At 49.3% G+C, this 25,015-nt stretch overlaps 1 protein-coding gene across 9 annotated transcripts in view; it reads right to left on the reverse strand.

Annotated features, from left to right (window-relative positions):
• The window catches only part of SHANK3 (SH3 and multiple ankyrin repeat domains 3), a 410,336-nt gene that overhangs the window by 239,944 nt on the left and 145,377 nt on the right, over positions 1 to 25,015 (reverse strand). For 8 of the 9 annotated variants that reach the window (XR_014555552.1, XR_014555553.1, XM_083699824.1 and 5 more), the window contains 5 exons: positions 17,797 to 17,905; positions 10,576 to 10,727; positions 8,537 to 8,704; positions 7,184 to 7,300; positions 6,375 to 6,452 (listed from right to left, as the gene is read on the reverse strand). Coding sequence is in view for 7 of the 9 variants with exons in the window: in XM_083699824.1 (XP_083555950.1) it covers positions 6,375 to 6,452; positions 7,184 to 7,300; positions 8,537 to 8,704; positions 10,576 to 10,727; positions 17,797 to 17,905 (624 nt within the window). In the remaining 2 variants the exon portion in view is untranslated. Of the gene's footprint in view, positions 1 to 6,374; positions 6,453 to 7,183; positions 7,301 to 8,536; positions 8,705 to 10,575; positions 10,728 to 17,796; positions 17,906 to 25,015 lie in introns of those variants that run through there. The other variant, XM_083699828.1, reaches the window with a different exon arrangement.

The raw sequence follows: 25,015 nt of genomic DNA on the forward strand, positions 1-25,015 counted from the left end.
AATCAGAGTAAATGGCAATTCGGGTTTTCTCAGGACTGATGTTTTCCCTGATGGGACACTAAGGAGCTGGTTGAAACTGCAGAAGGAGTGGGGCGAGGAGAAAACAGCTCAGACTCATGCCTTGAAACTTTGGGTCAAGCAGAAAACTGCTTGGACCCATGCTTTCTGTTAGGATATAGTTCCGTTCCACCTTAAAGGGTCAAGTAATGCTTCAGCAGTACCATCTATCTGGTAACACTTTAAGGTAGAACGGAGCTATATCCTAACACTTTCTAGGCAGAAGTGTGGATGGGACCACAGTCATAACCCCCCCCCCCCCCCGACACTGGTCCAGGTATCCTCTTTTCAGTCTCCTGTTCCACTTACAAGCACACTGAGTGACGCAGCAACAACAAAAAAGGTAAGGTTCTTCTAGGCTGCCTCAACAGAAGTCTAGTGTCCAGGTAAAGGGAAGTCATAGTCCCACTCTCTTCTGCCTTGATCAGACCACATATGAAATACTGTGCCCAGTCCTGGGCACCACGATTTAGGAAGGATGTTGACAAGCTGGAAAGTGTGTCAAATACCTCAAATGAAGGGAGTCTTTAGCAGTGATTTCTGCATTTCAGGCGGTTGGGCTAGATTACGCTTGCAGTCCCAACTCTACAATTATACAATTCTATGATCAGGGATGGCACCCTGGAACTTCTTGAAAGAGTGGTCTACAAATGTACGGATCTGTCATTCCCTGACGGCTGCCACATCCTCTCGACAGGACCCAAATAAGACCCCGGAGGGAGCTGAGAAACAGGATGAAAGTTCAGCTGCTTCTTTCCTCTGGAGTCCACAAAGGCGGGGGGGGGGAGGGACAAGAGAGGGAGGGGTGTTAATAATTGCTTCTGACAAAATGGAACTGAAACAGATCCAAGATGCAGCAGCCTGATCTCAAGTATGAAATGGATGCAGAAGACCGTGAAATGCTGCCACCGTAATGGAAACTCACAAAATGGCACACATTAGCAGAGATGGAGAGGCCAGATGAATCCCTGGCAGTGGGGGGAGGGGGAGGCAGTCAGATGTTGATCACCACCAAGGCTCAGAGTCTCAGGAAGTTGAAGCAGAATGAGACAGACAGGCCAGCGCCTGCAGAAGTGCCCACTTCACAGAATCATAAGAGCTGTAGGGTTGGGAGGGACCCTGAGGATCATCTCGTCCAACCCCCTGCAGTGCAGGAATCTCCACTAGGGCATCCATGACAGCTGTCGCCCAACCTTTGCTGAAAAACCTCCAGTGAAGGACAGTCCGAGGGAGCCCATTCCACTGCCAAAGAGCTCTTCCCATCTGACGTTGGGTCAGAATGTCCTTTCTGGCCGTTTGAATCCATTGGTTTGGGTCAGAAACCAAGTTTGTTCCACCTTCCATATTATAGCCCTTAAGATATTTGAATATGGCTCTCATGTCTCCTCTTTTCCAGGCTAAACAAACCCATCTCCCTCAACCGTTCCTCACCAGGCTTAGATTCCAGACCCTATCCAGGATTGTCCTTCTGGTCCATCCAGGCCGGTCTTGCTCTAAGCAGCCATGGCTCACCAAGAGCTCCCCTGGGCTTACAGCCTGACATCTTATTCACCTGGAGATGGATCTCCCGGTCTTCCCTTGTTTGCACAGAACACAGGGCACTGAAATGCCAGAAGCAACATAACCTGTTGAACTCACAAGTAATTGGGCATAAAAAGCCTAAGAAGAGCCTTGCTGGATCAGGCCCGCGTCCCTTCCCGTCCAGCATCCTGTTCTCACAGCGGCCGGCCAGAATGCACTTTGGGCAAACTTGCGAGGAGAACACCAGCACCAGAGCCCTCTCTTCTTCTGTGGTTTCCACCAACTGGCATTCAGAAGGAAAATTGCTGCCTCCAACGAGGTTAGTTAGGTTGAAGCAGACTTGGAAATGGTTCCGGAGCTCTCAGCTGCCCCAACATTTGTGCCCGGCTTCTGAAACACACTGCATGCCATGAGCTCTTTTGGGAGCCACAACTTTCAGCTATGGTAAGGTCTGGTTGTGGGAGAGCTGCTTTGGGTGGGGCTCAGCTTGCAGGTGCTCAGAGGAGCTCCAGTCGGGGGTCAGGGACCATGGGGCACCCCCTATTCACACATGCCAAGGCTGAGCTCTGGAAGCAGAGCATGGGGCTTCATTGCGCAAACAGTGCTCCTGAGCTGCAGCTTGCGCAAAGTCTGGCCCATCAGCCCACTCTCCAGGCATCGGAGGAAGAGCCAGGGCCTGTGCCCTTCCTTAAGTCATAGAGATCCTTCCTGGCAAAGCGAATCCTGCTCCTCCTCCTGCTGCTGCTTCTTGCTGCCCTTCCCGCGGGAGACTTGCTGACAAAGGCCTGCGATAAAAATAGCCCTGGATTTATCACTCACGCTGTCGGCATGCCAAAACAGAACCGGGGGGATGCGCAAAGGGGGCCATCTCCAAAGCGCAGGTCTTGCGGCTTCTCCAGGGTCACCTGCCCCTCCATGCCCAAGCCAAGAGGGCCACTGGCCTCATTGGGCCCCCTGGGGTGGCCACCCTCCTGGGCCAAAGGAACCCAGCATTGAGGTGGAGATGAGAGGCAGCTCTTTCAGACATTGTCAGAAACTGCCTCCTAAACTACATTTCATGACTCACAATGGGAAGACAGGCATGAGGAACGGGAGGCTGGAGAAACAGCTCCCCGACGCCCAAATTGGGCTGAACGCTCCACTTTTCCTTTCTGACTGGCTGAAAGCCCAGTCGAAACAGGGCAGCTGCCCACCCCAGACCTTTAGGCAAGGTGTCAAGGTCCAGTCTACAGGCGATCGAAGTCCTGGCTGAGGATGTCAGGACCGGGGGCAAGATGGTGGGGTGGGAGCAGGAATGAGAGTCCAGAAGCCAGGGGTCCAAGGGTCAGGAAGCAGGGAGTCATGAAGTCAAGGGTCCGAGGGTCGAGAAGCAGGGAGTCATGGTCAAGGGTCTGAGGGTCGAGGAGCAAGGAATCAAGGAGCCGAGGTCCGAGGATCAGGAAGCAAGAAGCCAAACGCAGCAAGACAGGAAACGAGTTGCTGTGGCAAAGAGCCAAATGGAAATGCTGACTTATATCCCTTCCTGGCTGTTGACACCAGGTGCTGTGAGTTAACAATCAGCCTCACCTGTGCGGCCGCGCCTTAGGAAGGCCCCAGTCCTGCGAAGCCCTACTGGTCACAGGGCCCGGCTCCTGCATGCACTCCTGACAGAAGGTGAGTCCTGCCCCTCTTGCTCTAGCAGGTTTGGGGTCCAGGTGGGGGAGGGAGGAGGCACTTCACACAACACAGTTAACCTATGGAACTCCCTGCCACAGGAGGCGGTGATGGCCAGCAACTTGGGTGGCTTTAAAAGAAGATTAGGAAAATTCACAGAGGAGTAGAGGGCTATGGATGGCTAATGTTTCTGGGTGGCAGTTGTTGAGACCACGGGAGGGGAGAGCTGTTCTTGTGTTCAGATCCTGCCTTTGTGGGCTTCGAAGCTGAGGTACCTGCTTGGCCACTGTGAGAAGAACAGGATGCTGGACTAGATGGGCCATTGGCCTGATCCAGCAGACTCTTCTCATGTTCTCCTGGGGGGACATGACTCCCCATTGCCCCTTCTCTGTTTCCTTAGCCAGCAGGAAGCCTGGCTGGTGATGTGTGCATGCCCCATAGCTCCCGGCTAAAATCCTGCAACTTTTCATACCACAAAAGTTCTGATGGATTCTTTTTGTCCTGCTTTGGCTGTGCTGGAGCACAAGAAGGCAGCAATGCAGTAACACTGGGGAAGCATTGCAGAACAATTAGTGAAGCAGCCTTATGTGTAGATGGGCCAGGGCAGCTCCACACCAATGCACTGTTATTGCATTAATGACATGCTGGCTTGTTGGTATCTCTCTCCCTCTCCCTCTCCCCCCCCCCTGCATCATCTATCTATCTATCTATCTATCTATCTATCTATCTATCTATCATCTATCATCATCTAATCTATCATCTATCTATATCTATATCATCTATATCTATATCTATATCTATATATCTATATTTATATATCTATATCTATATCTATATATCTATCATCTCTCCATCGCTCTATCATCTATCTATCGGTCTTCCAGAACAATTAACAAGACTGTCTTGTTAGATAGATAGATCTATCTATCTATCTATCTATCTATCTATCTATCTATCTCTATCTATCTATCTATCTATCTATCTATCTATCTATCTCTATCTATCTATCTATCTATCTATCTATCTATCTATCTATCTGTCTTCCAGAACAATTAACAAGACTGTCTTGTTAGATAGATAGATCTATCTATCATCTATCTATCTATCTATCTATCTATCTATCTATCTATCTATCTATCATCTATCTATATCTATCTATCTATCTATCATCTATCTATCTATCTATCATCATCATCTATCTATCATCTATATCTATCTATCTATATCTATCTATCTATCTATCTATCTATCTATCATCTATCTATCTATCTATCTATCTATCTATATCTATCTATCTCTATCTATCTATCTATCTATCTATCTATCTATCTATCTATCATCTATCATCTATCTGTCTTCCAGAAAGACAAACATGACTGTCTATCATCTATCTATCTATCTATCTATCTATCTATCTATCTATCTATCTCTATCATCTATCCGTATGTATTTAAAACCTTGATTGCAATAAAAGCCTCTAAGTGGTTTGCAATAAATGTTGAATAATTCAATCTCCCCCACCACAAAACCCACCAATTTGGAAGCCACCTGCCCCCTAGATAAGAAGGACCTTTTCACTCTTTCCTCTGAGAATAAGAAGGGAAGGGAGTAGTTGCTTTAAATTGTAGGGGTACAGAATGAGGCTCCTTGCTGGTAGCCGCAGAGAAGGTCAACTGTGGCATGGTGAGGTTGCCCGGGTGGGGTGCATTGAGGATGCAGACATGTGTTTTTTTGCAAAAAAACCTTCCAAGTCTTCAAGGTGAGCCAGTGTGGTATAGTGGTTAAGAGCAGTGGACTCGTAATCTGGTGAACCGGGTTCGATTCCCTGCTCCTCCACATGCAGCTGCTGGGTGACCTTGGGACAGTCACACTTCTCTGAAGTCTCTCAGCCCCACTCACCCCACAGAGTGTTTGTTGTGGGGGAGGAAGGGAAAGGAGAATGTTAGCCGCTTTGAGACTCCTTGGGGTAGTGATAAAGCGGGATATCAAATCCAAACTCTTCTTCTTCTTCTTCTTGCAAGTCTTCAAGCCTTATGCCATGCTTGCTGCACTCAGATGCAAGTGGGTTTCAGACTTGGCCCTGCCACTTCCCCTCCCCTCCCCCAACCTGGGAAAGCTGCTCTTTAGTGCTAAATCAGAGCAATCGCCAATCTGGAGAAGACCCAATCCATGTTCAGCAGTGAACCAAAGGAAAGCTGTGAGGCAAGCAAAAGTGTGTGTGAGCCCCTAGCCAGATAGTTAATTGGCAGCCACTGAGGATGAGCTTTGAGATGTATTATTATAATTATCATTGAGAGGCACAATTCAAAGTGTTGGTGCTGACCTTTAAAGCCCTAAATGGCCTTGGTCCAGTATACCTGAAGGAGCATCTCCACCCCCATCATTGTGCCCAGACACTGAGGTCCAGCTCTGAGGGCCTTCTGGAGGTTCCCTCGCTGCGAGAAGTGAGATTATGGGGAACCAGGCAGAGGGCCTTCTCGGTGGTGGCACCCACCCCATAGAAATAAACAACTATCTGACTTTTAGAAGACATCTGAAGCAGCCCTGCTTAGGGAAGTTTTTAATGTTTGATGAATAATTATATTTTAATATTTTGCTGTAAGCTGCCCAGAGTGGCCGGGGAACCAGATGGGTGGGGTATAAATAAATATATTATTATTATTAATATTATTCTGTTTACTTATTGTTGCTATTGCCTCAATAAAATACCCTGAGTCTGGGATGTGACCCGAATGCTCACCATGCTGGCTGTTGGGGTGGAGTGCCCTATAGCGTTTGCAGGAGGGTCCAACTCTGCTCTAGAACGTGGTTCTTCTTCCCGTGCCCCACAGCAAGCAGGGTGGGACCGAGGCCCCAATGACTCTATAGGATTTCTGCCAGGGGGCGCAGATCTGGCTGGCCCCTTCCCCAATAAAACTGCCATTCTTGGCATGCCTCTCCCTCCTGGGCAAATACTGCCTCCCTTTTCGTCTGCTGCCTGAAAAGTTGGCCCCCCAAGAGAGGAGGCCAATGGCACGGATGGGCAAGAACCCACACGGGGGGCCTCTGCCCCATCTTCTGAGGGAGACATGGAAGGGTGGAACTGGGAGGGCAGCCCAGGAGGCAGAGACCCTTTTGCTGGCCCCACTGCTGGGCCCTCCTACCTGGAATGCTGTCTGGCTGTTGTAGTTCCGGATCTCCTTGCTTGCACCGCGGAAGAGAAGGACCCGAGCACAGCTTTCCTGGCAGGGGAAAGAGAAAGGCAGAGTGAACTCTCCTGATTTATTTTTTATTTTTATTTTTTAGGTGGGGGGAGCAACATGGGAACAGCCTGCACTGCCAGACTGGCAATTCAGAGCCGAGTCAGAGGTCGAGGAACTTCTGGGTTTCCTGTGGTCCGCAACCTGAAAGCACGTAACCCGAAGCGTTTGTAACCTGAGGTAGGGTAGGGTAGGGTAGGGTTGGGGGCACAGAGGATGAGTTCCTGGAACTGGGGGGAGGGAGTGTTCCCTGAAAAGGTTTGAGAACAAGTATTTTACTTTCTGGGAAAGAAGGAGAGGTGTCAGATCTTAATTCTGCAGAGTAGGCTTGAACCTCCGCTGACTTGGAATCCCTGGACCCCAGACTCAGCTTCAGCTACACTTTCAAGTCGTAAGGGGAATGCACTCAGTACATGCTCAAGGGTGGTTTCCTTTAAACTGCTCTGCATATCCTGGAGCTGAATCTTGAGGAGGGCCAGCTGGGAAGAACCCCCTTGAACACCCCTTTCCCTTCATGCAGGCAAAAGGGATGCAGAATCACAAAATTGTCACGTTGAAAGGGACCCCAAGCTTCATCTATTCCAACCTGCCTGCCTGCAGAACTCCATGGGTAGCTGCACTGGTGCAGAAGGAGGAGGGCTCTTGATCCCCTTCAAGGACTGATCTGCCAGGGGAGGGGGCCCAAAGTCAGAGCGAGGGGAGGGAGGACTCACCTGGTTGTAGAGAGCACAGACGTGGAGGGCTGTGTTCCCAGATGCATTCTGTGCTGTCATGTCCGCCCCATAGAAAAGAAGGTGCTCTAGGTGTTGAACATGCCCATAGCGACAGGCCTGTTTGGGGAAGGAAGGAAGGAAGGGGGGCAGAGAAGTCTCAGTTCAGGTGGGTGGTCACACGGGGGACAGCAGCAAGCGCTGGACTCAACAAACCACATCAAGAGTGCCCCCCGCTCTCCATTGCCCTCCACCATCACCCTCCGAAACACACACACACCACAGGCTTGCCTTCCTCCAACATTGAATTACTTATTCTGAATCATCTATGCTGCATTTTGCAGACATGATTCCATAGCTGAAATAACACTTTAGAAAAGCGTTATTTTGGTGGGGGGCAGGGAGGGGGTGAGTGGGATCCACCAAGATAACAACAATAACAACACGGTAAAACATAAAACATTAAAAACGACCCTAAACAGGGCTGCCTTCCGATGTCTTCCAAAAGTCAGGTAGTTGTTTATTTCCTTGACATCTGATGGGAGGGCATTCCACAGGGCGGGTGCCACTACTGAGAAGACCCTCTGCCTGGTTCCCCGTCACCTCACTTCTTATAAGGAGGGAACCGCCAGAAGGCCCTCGGCACTGGACCTCAGTGTCTGGGTAGAACGATGGAGGTGGAGACGCTCCTTCAGGTCTACTGGACCGAGGCCGTTTAGGGCTTTAAAGGTCAGCACCAACACCTTGAATTGTGCTCGGAAATGTACTGGGAGCCAATGGAGGCTCCACCAAGAGCCTTGCGCTTCGTATCATGGGCCAAACATCATGTGGCTCCCTTCCACTAAGGCCAGATTATCCCTGTCCCAAGGACAGCCATGGTTGACGTGCCAGCCAAAACCATTCAAAGGCACTCCTGGCCTCTGAGGCTAACTGAGCCTCTGGTGACAAAGATGGATCTGGGAGCAGCCTGCAAACTGCCACCATGTTTTTTCAGAGGGAGGACAACCCAATCCAGAACAGGCAACCAGCCAGTGTCCCGGACATGGGAACAATCATCACAACTCCATCGTCCCAGGGATCAAGTTCAGTTTATTGGCCTTCCTCCACTCCACCCCAAACAACAACCCAGATGATGTACAGCCTCTCCAGACTCAGGTGTTGTGGAAAAGCAGAGCCAAGCATCACCTGTGCCCCGATGGCCCCCTGCTCCAAAATGCCACCATAACCCAGTATAGCAGCTACCTCACTTTCCCCAACGTGGGACCTCTTCCTCCAGGCAACTGCTTGGGGGCTGAGCTCCCATTCCTGGGTGCTAGCCTCCCCACCCACCCACCTGCAGCCGCCTCGCAGCCTCACCTGATGGATTTCTTGCCAGCCGTTTTCGTCGATGCAGCCCACCTTGGCGTAGTCGTGCAAGAGGAGCTCACAGCAGTAGGGGTCCCCTCCAACCATGGCACTGTGGTACAGAGGCGTTAATCCACGGCTGTCCTTGTAATCTGTAGAGGCACCCAGGTCTAACAGCGTCTGCGCAAACACAGTCACAGGCAGGCAATGGGGGTCGGTCAGTGGTTGCTAGACCTCTCGGCGCTAGAAAGGCGAGGGGGGCGGGGCAGAGGCAGACCACACACCCAAAACGCCAGGACCTGCAGGAGTACCACTAGGAATTTGGAGGGAGGCGGGTTGCTGGTTTTTTTAGCAGCTTTGCTCACCAAGAATGCAGTCCAGGAATGCCTGGGCATGAGGTGGAAGTGGCAAGAGTTGGTTTCTTGGCATGGCTCAGGGTGTGAGAAAGGTGGTCTCCTCTCTCCAAGTCTTGAAATGAATTCAAGCGGTGGCTTTAGGCAAGCAAAAATCTTTCGTGGCATCAGATCCCTATTTGCAGCCCAGGAAGACTAAAGTGGCCTACCATACAGGAACGTTGCACACATTACTGGCTTAATGTAAACAAAGCATTTCATGAATGCATAAAATGTGTTATATGACCCATCATCATCCTTGGAGTTTGTGTATTTTGGGGGCGGGTTTCACAACTTAATCTTGGAGATGTTGATTTTGCTGCTGTTCTTTTATTTTTTGCATCTTTCGTCTTATTATGACTTGCATGGGGATTGTTTAATTTTGCTGCGCACCTTTTTCTGTTTCAGTTTGCTGCTCATGACTACTTTCGTTATAGTTTCACAATATATTTTTGCAGCCGTGTAAATCTTTGCATGCTGTAAGCCGCCTTGAGGGTGGTTTCAAGCGACAGAAAGGCGGCGTGCAAATAAGCTACGGTGATGATGACAAACAGGTAAATGGTGCAATGTGCACCATCAAATCGCCCTAGTGGGCCTCAGAGAATCATTTCCACATCCCAAATTTTATTAAGGGGATGGCAGGGCCGGCCTAAGACATGCTGGTGCCCGAGGCAAACCCCAAAATGGTAACTGCCCTCCTGTGGTTTACAGCAACTGGGATTCAGAAGGATTTGCTGCCTCTGGCACTGGAAACAGAGCAGAGCCATCCTGGCAAGTAGCCATTGGTAGCCCTCTCCTCCTCCTTGAATTTGACTACCGTGTATTTTGCTCCATAAGATGCACTTTTTCCCTCCTAAAATGTAAGGGGAAATTTGTGTGCGTCTTATGGAGCGAATGCAGGCGGGAGGCTCTGCTCAGCGCTCCCTTTAAAGAGCCACCCGGAGTGCTGGCTTTTCCCCGAGGAGGGAGAAGGGACTAACGGGCTGCTCGTTGTCCCTTCCCCACCTCCTGGAAAAGCCAGCAAGAGCCGCACACAGGCTCGGCTCGGCTCTTTAAAGGGAGCGCTGAGCAAATTCAGAATATTTTCTCTCTTGTTTTCCTCCTCTAAAAACTTATGGTCGGGTGCGTCTTATAGAGCGAAAAATACGGTAATCTTCTTCTAAAGCCACCCAGGTGGGGAGGCAGGACTGCCTCCTGTGGCAGGGAGTTCCATAGGTTAACTCAGTGCTGGATGGTCCACCTCTACAGGGCAAGGGAGGGTGGTCTCCAGGCTCTACAGGAGGAGCAAGCAGGATGTGGCGATGAGAGTCGCCCCCATCCTGTTCGGGGCAGTGTGCTAAGCCACCTCCCCATGCTTGACTCCCCCCACGCACCAAGAACATCCAGAACCTGCAAAGCAGCCAGTTGTGACACCCCCAGACACAGGAAAGTGGCCCCCAGCGTGGTGAGTGGGAACTGTCCATCCCCCCAAAAGCACGAGGTTAGGCAGAGGTCCTGGGCAGATGCATGGGAGGCTGGTCAGCTCCGAGACCCTCTGCCCAGGGGTGGCAAACTCATAAGGGGGAGAGGGGTGTGTGGTGGAATTGAGGGGGGGGCCTAATAAATAAAGCGGGGTGAGAGCAGCAGGAGGAACAGGAAAGCGGCTCCAGGCAAACTCACCATCAGGGCAGTGTGATTCCGGCACCGGACGGCTTTGTGCAGAGCCGTCATGCCCTCTCGCGTCCGGAAATCCAGGTGGGCGCCTCCGTTCCTCAGGGCTTTGATCATGTCGATACAGTACTCCAGCTGGGCGGCCATCGTCAGGGGGCATTCTGGAGAGGCCCCCACCCCACCCCAGGAAAGAGAAGGTGCACATCTGAGAAACGCATTTGGAAGAAGCGCCCCATGAACTCTTGGCCCAGCCCCACAACTGAGCCCCCATCCAGCTGAAACCCACCCCCTCCCCTCATGACAGGACCTGCTCTAGATCTCCTGCTCTTTCTGCCGGGAAACATTAGCAGCGAGAGTTGGGTCTGGGATGGGCGAGAGGGCAAGAAGCTGCAGGCAGGTCAGGACTGGTCCCAGTTCATCGCTGGTATCTAACACCAAGTAAAATTGCTAAAATGTACAAAACAGGTTCAAAACTGTCTTGGAAATGTAAAGAGAAAGAGGGTACTTTTTACCATATGTGGTGGACATGTACATTCTGGGAACGGATATAATAATAATAATAATAATAATAATAATAATAATAATAATAATTAATTTATACCCCACCCTCCCCGGCCCGAGTAAAAACATAATAGGGGAAAAAGAGGAGGGGGGGAGAGGAGGAGAAACCAATTTAAAATATAGGTTAAAATGCAATTTAAAGTGCAGCCTCATTTTAAAGTAGCCAATAAATCAAGACCACAAGGGGAGGGAAACATAAGGGTCAGACTGAGTCCAACCCAAAGGCCAGGCGGAACAGCTCTGTCTTGCAGGCCCTGCGGAAAGATGTCAAGTCCTGAAGGGCCCTGGTCTCTTGTGACAGAGCTTTCCACCAAGTCGGGGCCAGTACTGAAAAGGCCCTGGCCCTAGTTGAGACCAGTCTAACCACCTTGCGGCTTGGGACCTCCAAAGTGTTGTCATTTGTGGACCTTAAGGTTCTCTGCGGGGCATACCAGGAGAGGCGGTCCCGTAGGTATGAGGGTCCTAGGCCGCATAGGGCTTTAAAAGTCAAAACCTGACCCTGTACTCTACCGGGAGCAAGTGCAGTTGGTATATAATGAACTAAAGAAAATGTTCAAAAATACACTTGTTAAATCGACAGAAGCCTTCTTACTGGGTGAAGAGTTACCAAGAGAAGACAAAAGACTTTTTATGTATGCAACGATGGCAGGGAGAATGCTACTAGCCCCGAGATGGAAGGAAGGGGAAGTACCAGCCAAAGAAGAATGGCAGACGAAACTGATAGAGTAGGCAGAGATGGCAAAACAGACGAGGAATATCCGAAACCAAGAAGATCAAGTATTTACTAAAGACTGGAGTAAATTTGTAATTTATTTAAAAGACCATTTTAAACAGCTAAAATCTCTGGCAGGGATGCAATGACACTTGTAATGTGGAATTTTTTTTGATAATTATGGTTATTTAACAGATGGATAAGGGTACAAGATGCAGCAAATTTAATCTTAAATGTGGAATCTTTTGTCGGGATTTCTTCATTCTTCCTTCCTTGTGCCATTAAGACTCTTGCCGCCATTGTCACATACAGGAATATGTTCTTCAATTTCCTTGGCAGGTCTTTTCCTACAATCCCTAACCAAAATGCTTCAGGCTTTTTTTACAAATGTTAATTAGAACAGAGAGGGGAAAGTTTTGCTCAGGATTGCAGTTTGCTGAAATGGCTTTATCTTTGGGGGAAAAGCCAGAGTGGAGTTAGGCATTAGTGATCTTCAGCTTTTTAGTTTGAGACTTAAGTCTTTTGCAGAGATGGGATGCCTCTCCCCAAAATAATAATAATAATAATAATAATAATAATAATAATAATAATGGTAAATAACCCACAGCCCATTCCCTGGGTCTTCACTTGAAAGGTCTGAGGCAGAGGAACAGAATCTTTGCTCCAACAAATCACATCTCCTAAAATCCTTTTCCATCCCAGCGTTTCTCCCTTCTTGCACAAAGCATGAGGTGCAAACAGCAGCAGAAGCTGGATTATTTCCAGCCCATAAAGGTTTATGAGCTCACAGCTGCAAGTCCCCTGAAGCCTCTGCATGCCAGAGATGGAGCACAGAGGCGCCCCGGCCTGCTGTGGACTCAGCATCTCGTCCGGAGCCTCTGAACCCGAGCTTTCCCAAAACCCCAACAACCCGTTAAGATCCCTCTGTGGCACTTGGGGAGTTAGAAGGCTCTCAGGAGCCTGGAGGGATAGTCTGGCTTTGAATGACACCGTGATGGATAAATCCAAGGGCAGAATCTCTCTCTCTCGCTAGAGAAAGCCTGATATTTTTGGTGGGTCATTTGAGGATTCAGTACGGAAGCATGAAATCTCTGAAGCGCACGCAAAGCGTTAGAGACCTGGCTTTGTAGCCACAGCAACCCAGCGGCTCCTTTCCTGGCAAAAGGGCCTTGCCACCTCCCGCTTGGAAAGGAGAACCATGGAATTGCAAAATTGCTCCGTCTTCCATGGGACAGTCCTTGATACATCATATCTCCTCTCAGCCTCCTCTTCTCCAGGCAAAACACACCCAGCTCCTTCAACCATTCCTTACAAGGCTTGGTTCCTAGATCCTTGATCATCTTGGTCGCCCTCCTCTGCCCATCTTCCAGTTTATCAACATCCTTCTTAAATTGTGGCACCCAGAACTGGACACAGTATTCCAGATGTGGTCTGACCAAGGCAGAATAGAGTGGAACTATGACTTCCCTGGGACGCAGGTGGCGCTGTGGTCTAAACCACAGAGCCTAGGGCTTGCCGATCAGAAGGTCGGCAGTTCAAATCCCCGCAACGGGCTGAGCGCCCGTTGTTCGGTCCCTGCTCCTGCCAACCTGGCAGTTCGAAAGCACATCAAGTGCAAGTAGATAAATAGGTACCACTCCGGCAGGAAGGTAAACGGCGTTTCCGTGCACTGCTCTGGTTCACCAGAAGTGGCTTAGTCATGCTGGCCACATGACCCGGAAGCTGTCTGCAGACAAACGCCAGCTCCCTTGGCCTATAGAGTGAGATGTGTGTGCAACCCCAGAGTCATCCGCGACTGGACTTAATGGTCAGGGGTACCTTTACCTTTACCTTTATAACTTCCCTTGATCTGGACCCTAGACTTCTGCAGCTTGGAATAGCATTAGCTTTTTTTGTTGCTGCATCACACTGTGAACTCATGTTAAGCTTGTGATCCCAAGATCCTTTTCAGGCAGGCAGAGGCGATACAACCTGCTCTGGTACCCAGAGTGGCACCCATCCCAGGGGGTGTGACGCGCATCCCCGGGGGCGTGGCACACTGCCCGCAGTGCATGGTGCGCATCCCGGGGTGTGTGCAGCAAGCGGTGTACGCCCGGGGTGTGTGTGTCGCCAATCGGGGGGTCAGCATTTTGTCCCCCCCTTTCGGAATGGTACCCAGAGCGGACTGCCCCCCTGGCCCCCGCCAGGAACACCACTGCAGGCAGAGAACCTTTATCAGGACTCAGCTATACAGTTGCAAATATAATGTTTTAAGTGTGTTTTAAGTGCATTATACAAAAGTGACATGAGATGGCGGTGGTGAGCTATGGCAAATTCAATATATTTTTCCAAGTTTTTTTTTTAAAAAAAGCTTTTTCACATCGTTTTTCTGTGTGTGTCTAGATTCTGCCCCAGTCCTTCCTGAAGATGCTGCCAGCTGAGCCAAGCTGAGCTGAGGCATTTCCACATCTCTCCTTTGGAGGAGGCTGGGAGCGGCAGAGGGGGACACGCCAGGGACGGTGGCCTCGGTCCTTTCTCCCAGCTGCTGAGTGGTGGAGAGGACGGAAAATGATGGGGACAAGGAATGAAAGATCCCAAAAGAACTCTCTCCTTTTTCCAGACGCCCTGCCAAATGGCACTGGTGGCACTTGAAGCGATTCTGCACAGCAAGGCTAAGCGCCACAGTCCCAGATAAGGAGATATTGATGGTTTCTATTTTCAGCTTTTATTTTATTTTTCTCCTGTTTGCCAACTGGCAAGGAGATCGACCAACGTTGCAGCATGTGCTGATCGTCCCCCTCCGCTCCAGCACTGCATCTCTCGGTAATTAATTGTTGTTCGGGTGCGAGCAGGGAACTTGCTCGCTTTTGCTTCATAAATATAACAGGCAGCAATATCGGGCCAGCTAACCGTTTGCTTAAATTATACATAACACATTTTGTCTCCTTAAAGGGCTAAATGAAGTTTATTAAGCTTGCCCTTATTGCTTATTAAGCCCGCGCCTCCTTGGGTCCCTTCGCAGTGGCCTCCTGCCCCCTTCCGCACCCACCAGAGACTCCTCAATGAGACCTTTGAAGGAGGGGTGGGAAGCAAGGGTGCCCCCCCAATGCTGCTGCAATGCAGCCACCACCATCCCTGGCCATTGGTCACACTGACCAGTGGGAATAAAAACAGAGGAAGAGCCTACTGGCTGAGGCCAAAGGAAGCCTATTTGGTCCATCACCCTGTTCTCACAGTTGCCAAACAGATGCCTGCGAGATGCTGGTGGGAGTCCAGCAAGATCTGACCACAGCCAGGTAGAAAAAACCCCTGGAGGAAAGAGCTGGTGTCAGCTAGTCTCCCCTCCCGACAGGAAAGGGGAGACCCAGGACTTCTGGGCTCCAGATCTTCTGACATCTAAGGGACTTTGTTTAGTTTCTTATATTTTTTAATACATTTTTTATTATATTTTCTGTTTTACCATTTTAAATACTCATTTTGCATCCTTTAGATATCAATGACTTCCCTTCTCCTCTTTCCATGGTTACATATCACAAATCCCTGCATATTCTACAAAAACTATACCACTCAGTATTCCACACAGGGGCGTCCAACTCCTGATAGATGCGATCTACTCATAGTATAAAAAAACTGGCAGTGATCTACCCATTGTTATTGGATGGACCAAAATTGTTGAGCTTTTTTAGGAAGCCACAGTTGTTGTTTTCCCCTTTTGGGGGGGCAGGGGGTGGGGAGATAACTGATCTACCTGTTGGACATGCCTGCTTATTGTATCCATCAAAGCTTGCTTACACTGTTGAATTTATCTTTGGCAGAATCCGAGACCAGGGAGAAGAGTCAGCGGAAGAAGATATTTACAGAAATATTGCAAAATTAATGAATGTTAGAATGATGTTGGATAGAAATTAAGTGGTTTCCAGCTGTAATGCTTTAAGAGAATATGGGAAAAAAGGTTTAGAAATAGGTTAAAATTTATTGATAAGGATTTGCTGAACTAACAATTTGAATTGGAATACAAAAAAGGGAGGTACGAGGAGGTCTGGGAAATAATTTTTTAATTATTTTTATTTTTGTATTTTTGTTATTTTTTTTATTTTTTATTTTTATTGTATTAATATTGAAAACTTTAATAAATATCTTTTTTTAAAAAATACACTGTTGAATTTATCTTGATGCTGCCAGCTTTTTCAGCTGTACACAATTATTTCCCATATATTCAATAAATATTTTCCAATCTTCTCTAAACGTATGTTCTTCTTGTTCTCTTATTCTATAGGTTAAGTCTGCAAGTTGTGCATGTTCTACATGCAGCCTCTGGGATAGATCATCAGGGGGTTTGGGCTGGGTGTTCATCAATATGCGGATGATACACAGCTCTACCTCTCTCTCAAATCAGAACCAGTGAAGGCGGTGAAGGTCCTGTGTGAGTGCCTGGAGGCGGTTGGAGGATGGATGGCAGCTAACAGATTGAGGTTGAATCCTGACAAGACAGAAACAGAAGTACTGTTTCTAGGGGACAGGAGGCGGACGGGTGTGGAGGATTCCCTGGTCCTGAATGGGGTAACTGTGCCCCTGAAGGACTAGGTGCGCAGCCTGGGAGTCATTCTGGACTCACAACTGTCCATGGAGGCACAGGTTCATTCTGTGTCCAGGGCAGCTGTTTATCAGCTCCATCTGGTACGCAGGATGAGACCCTACCTGCCCACAGACTGTCTCACCAGAGTGGTGCATGCTCTGGTTATCTCCCGCATGGACTACTGCAATGCGCTTTGTGTGGGGCTACCTTTGAAGGTGACCCGGAAACTACAACTAATCCAGAATGTGGCACCTAGACTGGGGACTGGGAGCGTCCACCAAGACCATATAACACTGGTCCTGAAAGACCTACACTGGCTCCCAGTACGTTTCCGAGCTCAATTCAAAGTGTTGGTGCTGACCTTTAAAGCCCTAAACGGCCTCGGTCCAGTATATCTGAAGGAGCGTCTCCACCTCCATTGTTCTGCCTGGACACTGAGGTCCAGCTCCGAGGGCCCTCTGGTGGTTCCCTCACTGCAAGAAGCCAAGTTACAGGGAACCAGGCAGAGGGCCTTCTCCGTAGTGGCACCCGCCCTGTAGAACACCTTCCCACCATAGGTCAAAGAGAAAAATAACTACCAAACTTTTAGAAGACATCTGAAGGCAGCCCTCTTTAGGGAAGCTTTTAATGTTTAATAGGTTATTGTATTTTAGAGTTTTGTTGGAAGCCGCCCAGAGTGGCTGGGGGAACCCAGCCAGATGCGCAGGGTATAAATAATAAATTATTATTATTATATTATTAAAGTTCTATCAACTTAAGTTGTCATCCTTCTTTGGTTGGGACCTCGCTCATTTTCCATTTTTGGGCTAACCAAACACGGGCTGCAGTTGTTGCATACATAAACAACCTTTTTTGGGCACCTGGGAATTCCAGTCAGAATTATCCCCAACAGAAAGGACTCTATTGCTTTGTTTATTGTAAAAGAAACCAGAACAGCTTTGAGCTAATCCAGAGGTGGAGGAACCTTTCTCAGCCTGAGAGCCACATTCCCTTCTCAGCAACCTTCCAGGGGCCACACGGGAATGTTGGGCAGGGCCACAGACGAAAGCAGGAAGAGCAGCATGTGTCATCTTTGAACACTAGGCTGGTTTCTACATGCAGACCCCCAGACCCCTCTGTCCCCCCCACCCAGGCAAGCAAGAGGCATGAAGAGAGTGCAGGGTCTCATCCCATGAGGAGTTGGGCAGCAATCAGGGCCAGTAAGAGCTGCGGCCTGGGGAGAGTCCCAAGGGCCAGGAATTGAGGCTTTGAGAGCCACATTCAGCTTCAGGGTCTGAGGCTCCCCACCCCTGAGCTAAGCCCCTGCCTGGTCTTTTTCCTTCTTGCTTTCCTGACCCCCCCTCCAGCTTCCCTCACCCAAGCACCTCCCAGAGCCTCTCCTTGCAAACATCCCTCTTCTCACCTCCGCTATCCGGGTCGTGGAAGTTGGGGTCCAGTCCCTTCTCCAGCAGCCTGCTGACCTTCTCCACGTTCAGCGTCTGCACATATTCCATGAACTTCTTCAAATTCGCCTGCGGTCAGAAAACCCCAGAAGAAAGACATGTTAACGCTGATTTAGAACATGTATAGATTCACTAAACACTTATTGCTTTGGGTTTGTTTTTGTTATGTATTTTGCGTTCTCATTTTGTTATGTGGTCAACAGCCCTGTGATTTGATTCTTCAACATCAGCTTCGTTGGACTGGTCATGTTGTGTAGACGCCTGATGATTGTCTTCCAAAGCAACTACTCTCTTCTGAACTTAAAAATGGAAAGTGTAATGCTGGTGGTCAACAAAAGAGGTTTAAAGACTATCTCAAGGCAAATATATATATAAAAATGTAGTATAAACACCGACAATTGGGAAAAACTGGTCTGCAAGTGCTCCAATTGGAGAACAGCCTTTACCAAAGGTGTCATGGGCTTTGAAGACACTCGAACTCAGAATGCAAGGGGGAAACGTGCTAAGAGGAAGGCACGCTTGGCAAACCCTCACCATGATCAACTCCTGCCCGGAAACCAATGTCCCCACTGTGGAAGGATGTGTGGATCCAGAATTGGCCTCCACAGTCACTTACGGACTCATTGTTAAAACCATGTTTATGGAAGACAATCTTACTCGGCTATGAGGGATCGCCAAAGAAGAAAGAAGAAGAAGAAGAAGAAGAAGAAGAAGAAGAAGAAGAAGAAGAAGAAGAAGAAGAAGAAGAAGAAGAAAGGTCTTCAGAAGAAGGCTGGTATAATTATAATCATCATCATCATCATCATGATCATCATAGATACATGCTCATTAGCAGCTTGAAATCTTACAATGCTATTTCCTGCCCCTCATTGCATTTCAAATCACGTTTCATGGAATCACTGAATTGTAGAGTTGGAAGGCACCCTGTGGGTCATCTAGTCCAACCCGCTGCAACAGAGAAATCACAGCTAAAGAGTCCCTGACAGATGGCCAGGCACCCTGTGCTTAGTATCTTCCAATGAAGGAGAATTGGCCACCTTCCGAGGGAGTCTGTTCCACTATCAAACAGCTCTTGCCCTCACAGACATTTTAGCCTCTGAGGCAAACCGCAAAATGCTGCCCGCTCCCTGCTAGGGAAGAAGGGGTGAGTGAAAATCAAGAACAAGGGGAAAATGAAGAGCTCTATTGGGATCTGCTGCTCCTGTGGATTCTGCCACCCGAGGCAGCCCTCTCGCCTTGGCCTCATGGGTGGGCCGGCCCTGGGAGCAGCTTTCTCAAATGTACGCACCTCAGCTTAATGTGGCTGATGTTTTCGAGTCGGACGGAAGCTGCTTTGAGGGGGAAACGAGCCAAGAAGCATTTCTCATGAAACTACAGGGGAAATATGGATTTTGGCAATTTCCATGTGCACATGGTTCCAAACAACTGTGGTGGGAGCACACTGGAGCCAGTGTATAATTGCATGCAGCCTTAAAGCGCATAGGTGAGGGCCCTCACATACCAGTTGTGCAGGCAGAAAAATATGGCTTGTTGGCAAGATGCTGCCTCCCACGACCACTGTGGGATGTGATCCACGAGAGGCAGTCAAGTACAACATTCCTTGAAATGCTAGAGAAGACATGCAAAGGGATGTTTGGTCCAGCCAGTCGAAACTTCCTGTTCCTCCTGGCTGGAGCATCCTTCCTTTTGCATGTGATAGAAGGTGGGTGTGACCTCACCTGTCCAGGTAACAAAAGGACGAGTCATGCAGCACACCTCCCTCTTTTTGATTTCCTTCTTCGTTTGAACAGCTTTTCAGCTAGGACTCCTCTGCTAGCGTTCAGCTAGCAAAAGCATTGGGATTATTCCCCCATATGGGGTAGAGTCACACTTACATATTTGTAACTAAGTCTACCTTCAGGAATCCAACTCTGAACTGATGTGAGTAAACTTCTTTTATTGACTTTGAATAAGATTGTGGCATCTTCATGTTTTTAAGAGCGATTCAAGGGAATTTACCAGGAACGTGCAATTCAATCTGAGACAGATTGAGAGGCTCACACGAGCCTGCAACATGCTGTGCATGTAAAAAAAGGGGGGGTGTAACTCTGCTCCATAAAGGAACTTGCTAGCATAAGTTAGGAAGGATATTAATAAACAATATATCCTCTCCTGCAACCCTGAACATTCTCACAACCACTGGGTGATTGATGGCACTCACACATCTCCCTGTACTTCCAGTGAATTTGTACCATGCTCCAGAAGAAGCTTCCCCATTTTCCTGTCATTGCGGACATTCGCTGTACAACTAAGCAGCCAAGACTGGCAATCTGTTTCCGGCCTCTTGCCTCTCAGCAACAGCTTCTCTGGGTGACCACAGGACATCTGCGGATCTGCCGGAAGACGTCGCGGGGGCTGCCTCCTTTTATTTATATCCCTTGTTCGCATGGTGCAGAAGCGCCACTCTTAAGTGGCACAATCTCCCTCCGGCTGCCTCACAAATCAAAAGCACTCAGAGAGACAAGATCAGACCCCTCAAGGCCACCTCTCCACCGGGGGCCAGCCGGCGGGAGTCGCTCTTGACCAAGTTTTGCTTGCCAGCGGACCTTCTGCCTTCAGGCTCCCATGCAGATTTCACCGTTACGCCTCTCCCCAAGAGAACACAGGCAGATGGAGGGCTTTGCTCATGTATTTAGCTTGCCGTGCCCTGCCCACCACCCCAATTAGACAGCTTGGCATGTGGATGACTTCATTTAAGTGACTTTGGGACGGCTGCTGGAAGGTGGCTGAGCGAAGGTGTGTGTGCTGGTCCCGGGGGCTAACCGAGAGGCGGGTCCGAGTCCAGTCCGAGGTGGAGGGTGCGGTATGGAGGCTGTCCATCAAAGCTGTAGCTGGGTCCAAGGCAGGGAGTTGGGTGGGGTCAGGAACTCTGGCAGAAGAGCAGGACAGGGTGCAGGCAGGAACAGGCCAGCTGGCTGGCTTTTATCTGCCCCGAGGCATAGGGCGGCCCTGGTCCACAGGTGACTCGCCTCTCCCGGCCTTGAGGCGAGCACTCCTCCTGCAGGAACTTAGTTCCCTCTGCCTCTCAGCCCTGAGCCTCTGCAGCTCAGGAGAGGCTGGAGGGTTACTGGACCCAGAGGCAACCTCCTCTTCCCCTGACGGGGCTGAGAGTGGAGCACCTGCAAGCAATGGGTCCTCCATCACCTCAGGGGCCAGAGCAGACTCAACTGGTGCCTGCACCTGAGGATCCAGCACAGGTGAGGACCCTTCAGGCTCAGGCCCCAGCCCCGGCTCAGCTGGTTCTGGAGGCGGGGACTCCTGTGCAGCCTGGGATTCCTCAGGTTCAAGCTCTGAGTCCGAATCCCAGGTCATCACAGTGTGTGATCCTTGCTCCCTGGACAGCAAAGAACAGCTCTCAGGGTTGATGGAACACAGCTTTTCAAAATCTCTCCCCCACCACTTTGGTGTTCTAGAATTATGCTTTCTTCCCCTTGCAAGGACAACTGCACCTTGAGCATCTTCCTTCGGAGCCTCTGGGCAAGGCTCCGAGATTATCCTGTGAAAACACAGCTCTAACATGCCACTGAAGATGTTTTATTTTGAAACATGTGGGCATCAGAAGCCGCACATGAACCGTTGCGTCCTGCCTTGGTCAGGGCCTCACATGGAGTCCTGTGTCCACTTCTGGGCACGACAACTTAATAAGGATGTTGACAAGATGGGAGGTGAACAGAGGAGGGCGACTGAGATGATCAAGGGCCTGGAAACCAAGTGTCAGGGGTTCAGAAGGAGAGACACAGGAGGGGGAGCAAATGGAGAGTGAGGAGGAGGAGTCCGAGGGGGGTGGAGGCAGTGACAGTGGAAAGAGTTACTCCACAAGCCTCTCCAGCGAATCGGAGGACTCACAGAAGGGAGCGCCAATGGCCAGAGCGAGGGGGGTTCCAGGGGGGAAGCCCCAGGAGGAAGGGGCTAGCGGAGAGTCCCTGAGCAGCAGTTGGAAGTCAGGACCAGCGTCTCCACCAGAGCGCAGTGGGGAGGGGGAGTCCCAGGAATCGGGACCAGTGTCCTCACCACCAGCGGGAGGAGAGGAGTCAGGTTTGGCAACGCCCACATCGGGAAGCGGGGAAACGGTCAGGAGGAAGGTTACCGGCTGGGCGCGCGCGCCAAGTTCAAATGTACAGGCGAGCGGCACAGCGGGGAGCCCGGGAAGGGAGCCAGGTCCTAAAGCCCGCCGGAAGGAAGGGCAGGACTCAGGGGGCTCAGCGTCAGAGGAGTCCAGGAAGGAGGAAACCCCAGAGGGCAGAAGGACCCAGCGAAGGAAAGAACAGCGCAGGAGGTGGAGCCGGGCTAGGATCTTAAACTGGTGTGGGAGGAGCAGTGAGTCAGAGGGGACTTAGCCAGTCTAGAGTCAAGACGTGGGGCGGCACGCCCAGAGCTTTGAAATGGAAACTAAACTTCAATAAAGATTTTTGTACATTACATCCACCGGGCGTTGGTCCTCTGTGAGCTGGGACCTAGAGGCAGTCCTGACACCAAGCCTTATGAGGAATGGTTGAGGGATTAGGGTATGTTTAGCCTGGATAAGAGGAGACTGAAAGAAGATATGATAGCCCTCTGCAAATATCTCAAGGGCTGTCACATGGAAGAGGGAACAAACTTGTTTTCTCCTACAGGACTGCCTCTCCTGGTATGCCCTGCAGAGGACCTTAAGATCCACAAATGACAACATTTTGGAGGTCCCGAGCTGCAAGGTGGTTAGGTTGGCCTCAAGTAGGGCCAGGGCCTTTTCAGCACTGGCCCCGACCTGGTGGAATGCTTGGTCCCAAGAGATCAGGGCCCTGTGGGACTTGACATCTTTCTGCAGGGCCTGCAAGATAGAGCTGTTCCACCTGGCCTTTGGTTTGGACTCAGTCTGACCCTTATGTTTCCCTCCCCTTTATGGTTTTGATTTATCGGCTACTTTAAAATGAGGCTGCATTTTAAATTGCATTTTAACCTGTATTTTAAATTGGGGTTCCCCTTATTATGTTTTTACTGTGATTTTATTGGTGTTAGCTGCCCTGAGCCCAGCTCTGGCTGGGGAGGGTGGGGTATAAATAAATTATTATTATTATTATTTTATTATTATTATTATTATTATTATTATTCCTGCTCCTGAAACTAGTTCCCAAACCAATGGCTTCAAGTTACAAGTAGATTCCAATTAAACACCAGAACTTTCTGACAGTAAGAGCTGTTCAGCAGTGGAAAGGAATCCATTGGAAAGTGGTGGGTTCTTTTTCCTTGCAGGTTTTAAAGCAGAGGTTGAATGACCATCGGTCAGGAATGCTGTGGCTGAGACTCCTGCATTTCAGGGGGTTGGGCTAGATGTCCTTGGGGGTTCCTTCGAACTCTGCAGTGCTATGATTCCGTAGAGGAAAGGCTTGGGAGGGCTGGCCTGTGCTCTGATTCTAGAATTGCAATCCATTCTTGAGGCTCAGCAGGCACTCAGACAGAGGCGAGCAGCCCTCCTGCGCAACTCCAGAGCCTTGCCCCCCCCCCCCCATCCCATGCCCCCTGCTGCCTGCTTGGCAAGGGATTCCCTGCTGCTGGCTCCTCCTCTGATCTCCAGCCAAGGGAAAGGCAAAACCACAGGGAGAAACCTCAGGGCAGCGTCCAAAGCCCAGTGGAAGCCTGTGCTGTTCTGCAAAGAGCATCTTGGAAAGGGAAGAGCGGGGGGCAAGGATGGAAGTAGCCCGTGGGGTGCAAGACAGAGGCCGCATCTCTCTTGGGGGCAGAGAAAGGAAAGGGCAGGGGAGCCATCTCTACAAAGGCAGTGGCAGCCAGACAGGTACAGAAAGAAAGAAAGAAAGAAAGAAAGAAAGAAAGAAAGAAAGAAAGAAAGAGAGAAGAACAGAGTGAAACTATGGAACTCCCTGCCACAGGAGGCAGTGATTCCTCTGTAGTAATGTACAGCTGCAACATATTTTGGGAAGGGGTGGAGAACATCACTCTGTTTAATTGCCTGCCTAGCTATCTCCACTCTCAAAGTTCTTGTAGTTCACCCAGAGCCAAATGCCATATTCTTTTATTCTTTCCTGCTTTAACATGGAGTTACTACTGATCATCGTAAGTTGGCACATTCTGCTCCGCACTTGGGCTGTGTTTACTCTTAAGGGATCATCCAATTCATCTCCAGTATTCCTTCCGGATTGTGTCTTTTTCTTTAGCCAGGATTTCACATAGCTCTAATGCTTTGCTGAGAGTTTCTTCCTAGTTTTCACACCTGTTTTCCAGCATATCTTCATATATGTCCACCAAAAAGGCAATCAGGTAGGGGGAACTATGACTTGGCTGCAATTCCAGTAGCTGTCCTAAGTGGTTTAGATGTTTTGAAAGGCCACAGAAGGTAGTAATGGCTACCAACTTGGACAGCTTTAAAAGTTAAAGGTAAGTAACCGTAGTCGAAACAAAATAAAAAAATTCCTTCCAGTAGCACCTTAGAGACCAACTTAGTTAGTTATTGGTATGAGCTTTCATGTGCATACCAATAACAAACTTAGTTGGTCTCTAAGGTGCTACTGGAAGGAATTTTTTTATTTAGCTTTAAAAGTGGATTTCAAAAAATATATCTATTAATGTGTCAGTACAAATGGAAGTTGTTAATATTGCAGTTGTTGTATAAGGGATTGCTATTTTGACCGGAGTGTAATTGAAATTAATAAGATCTTGAAAACGCAGAAATGAAGTAAACCATCAAACCATAAATTCTAGCATGCCCCCCCCCCAACTTAAATTATATAATTTGGTATCTGAGTGATTGGTATTAGTAATTGTATTATAATTTGGCATTGTTATAATGAGGCGATTATTGGACTGCTATTGAAAGCTAACAAAAATTATTATCAATCAATAAAAATGAAAATTACCCTGGAGGAAAGGGCTATTGATGGCTACTCACCACCGTGTCTCTGCTGGGGCACAGGCAGCCATGCTTCTGAAACCACAGGAAGAGAGGGCTCCTGTTTTCGAATCCTGCCTGCTTGCTGGTTTCCCATAATGAGCATCTGATTGACCACAATGAGAAGAGGGCTCTGAACTGGGTGGGCCTCTGGCCTGATCTAGCCGGGCGCTGCTGATGGGTGCCGTCCACAAAGGCCCACAGACCGAGGCCCACCAAAGGCAGAAACTTTCTTAAAGTCTCACATATGCTATTGTGCT

The sequence above is a fragment of the Podarcis gaigeae genome (genome assembly GCF_964106915.1).
Source record: "Podarcis gaigeae genome assembly, chromosome: 10".
NCBI lineage: Eukaryota > Metazoa > Chordata > Lepidosauria > Squamata > Lacertidae > Podarcis > Podarcis gaigeae.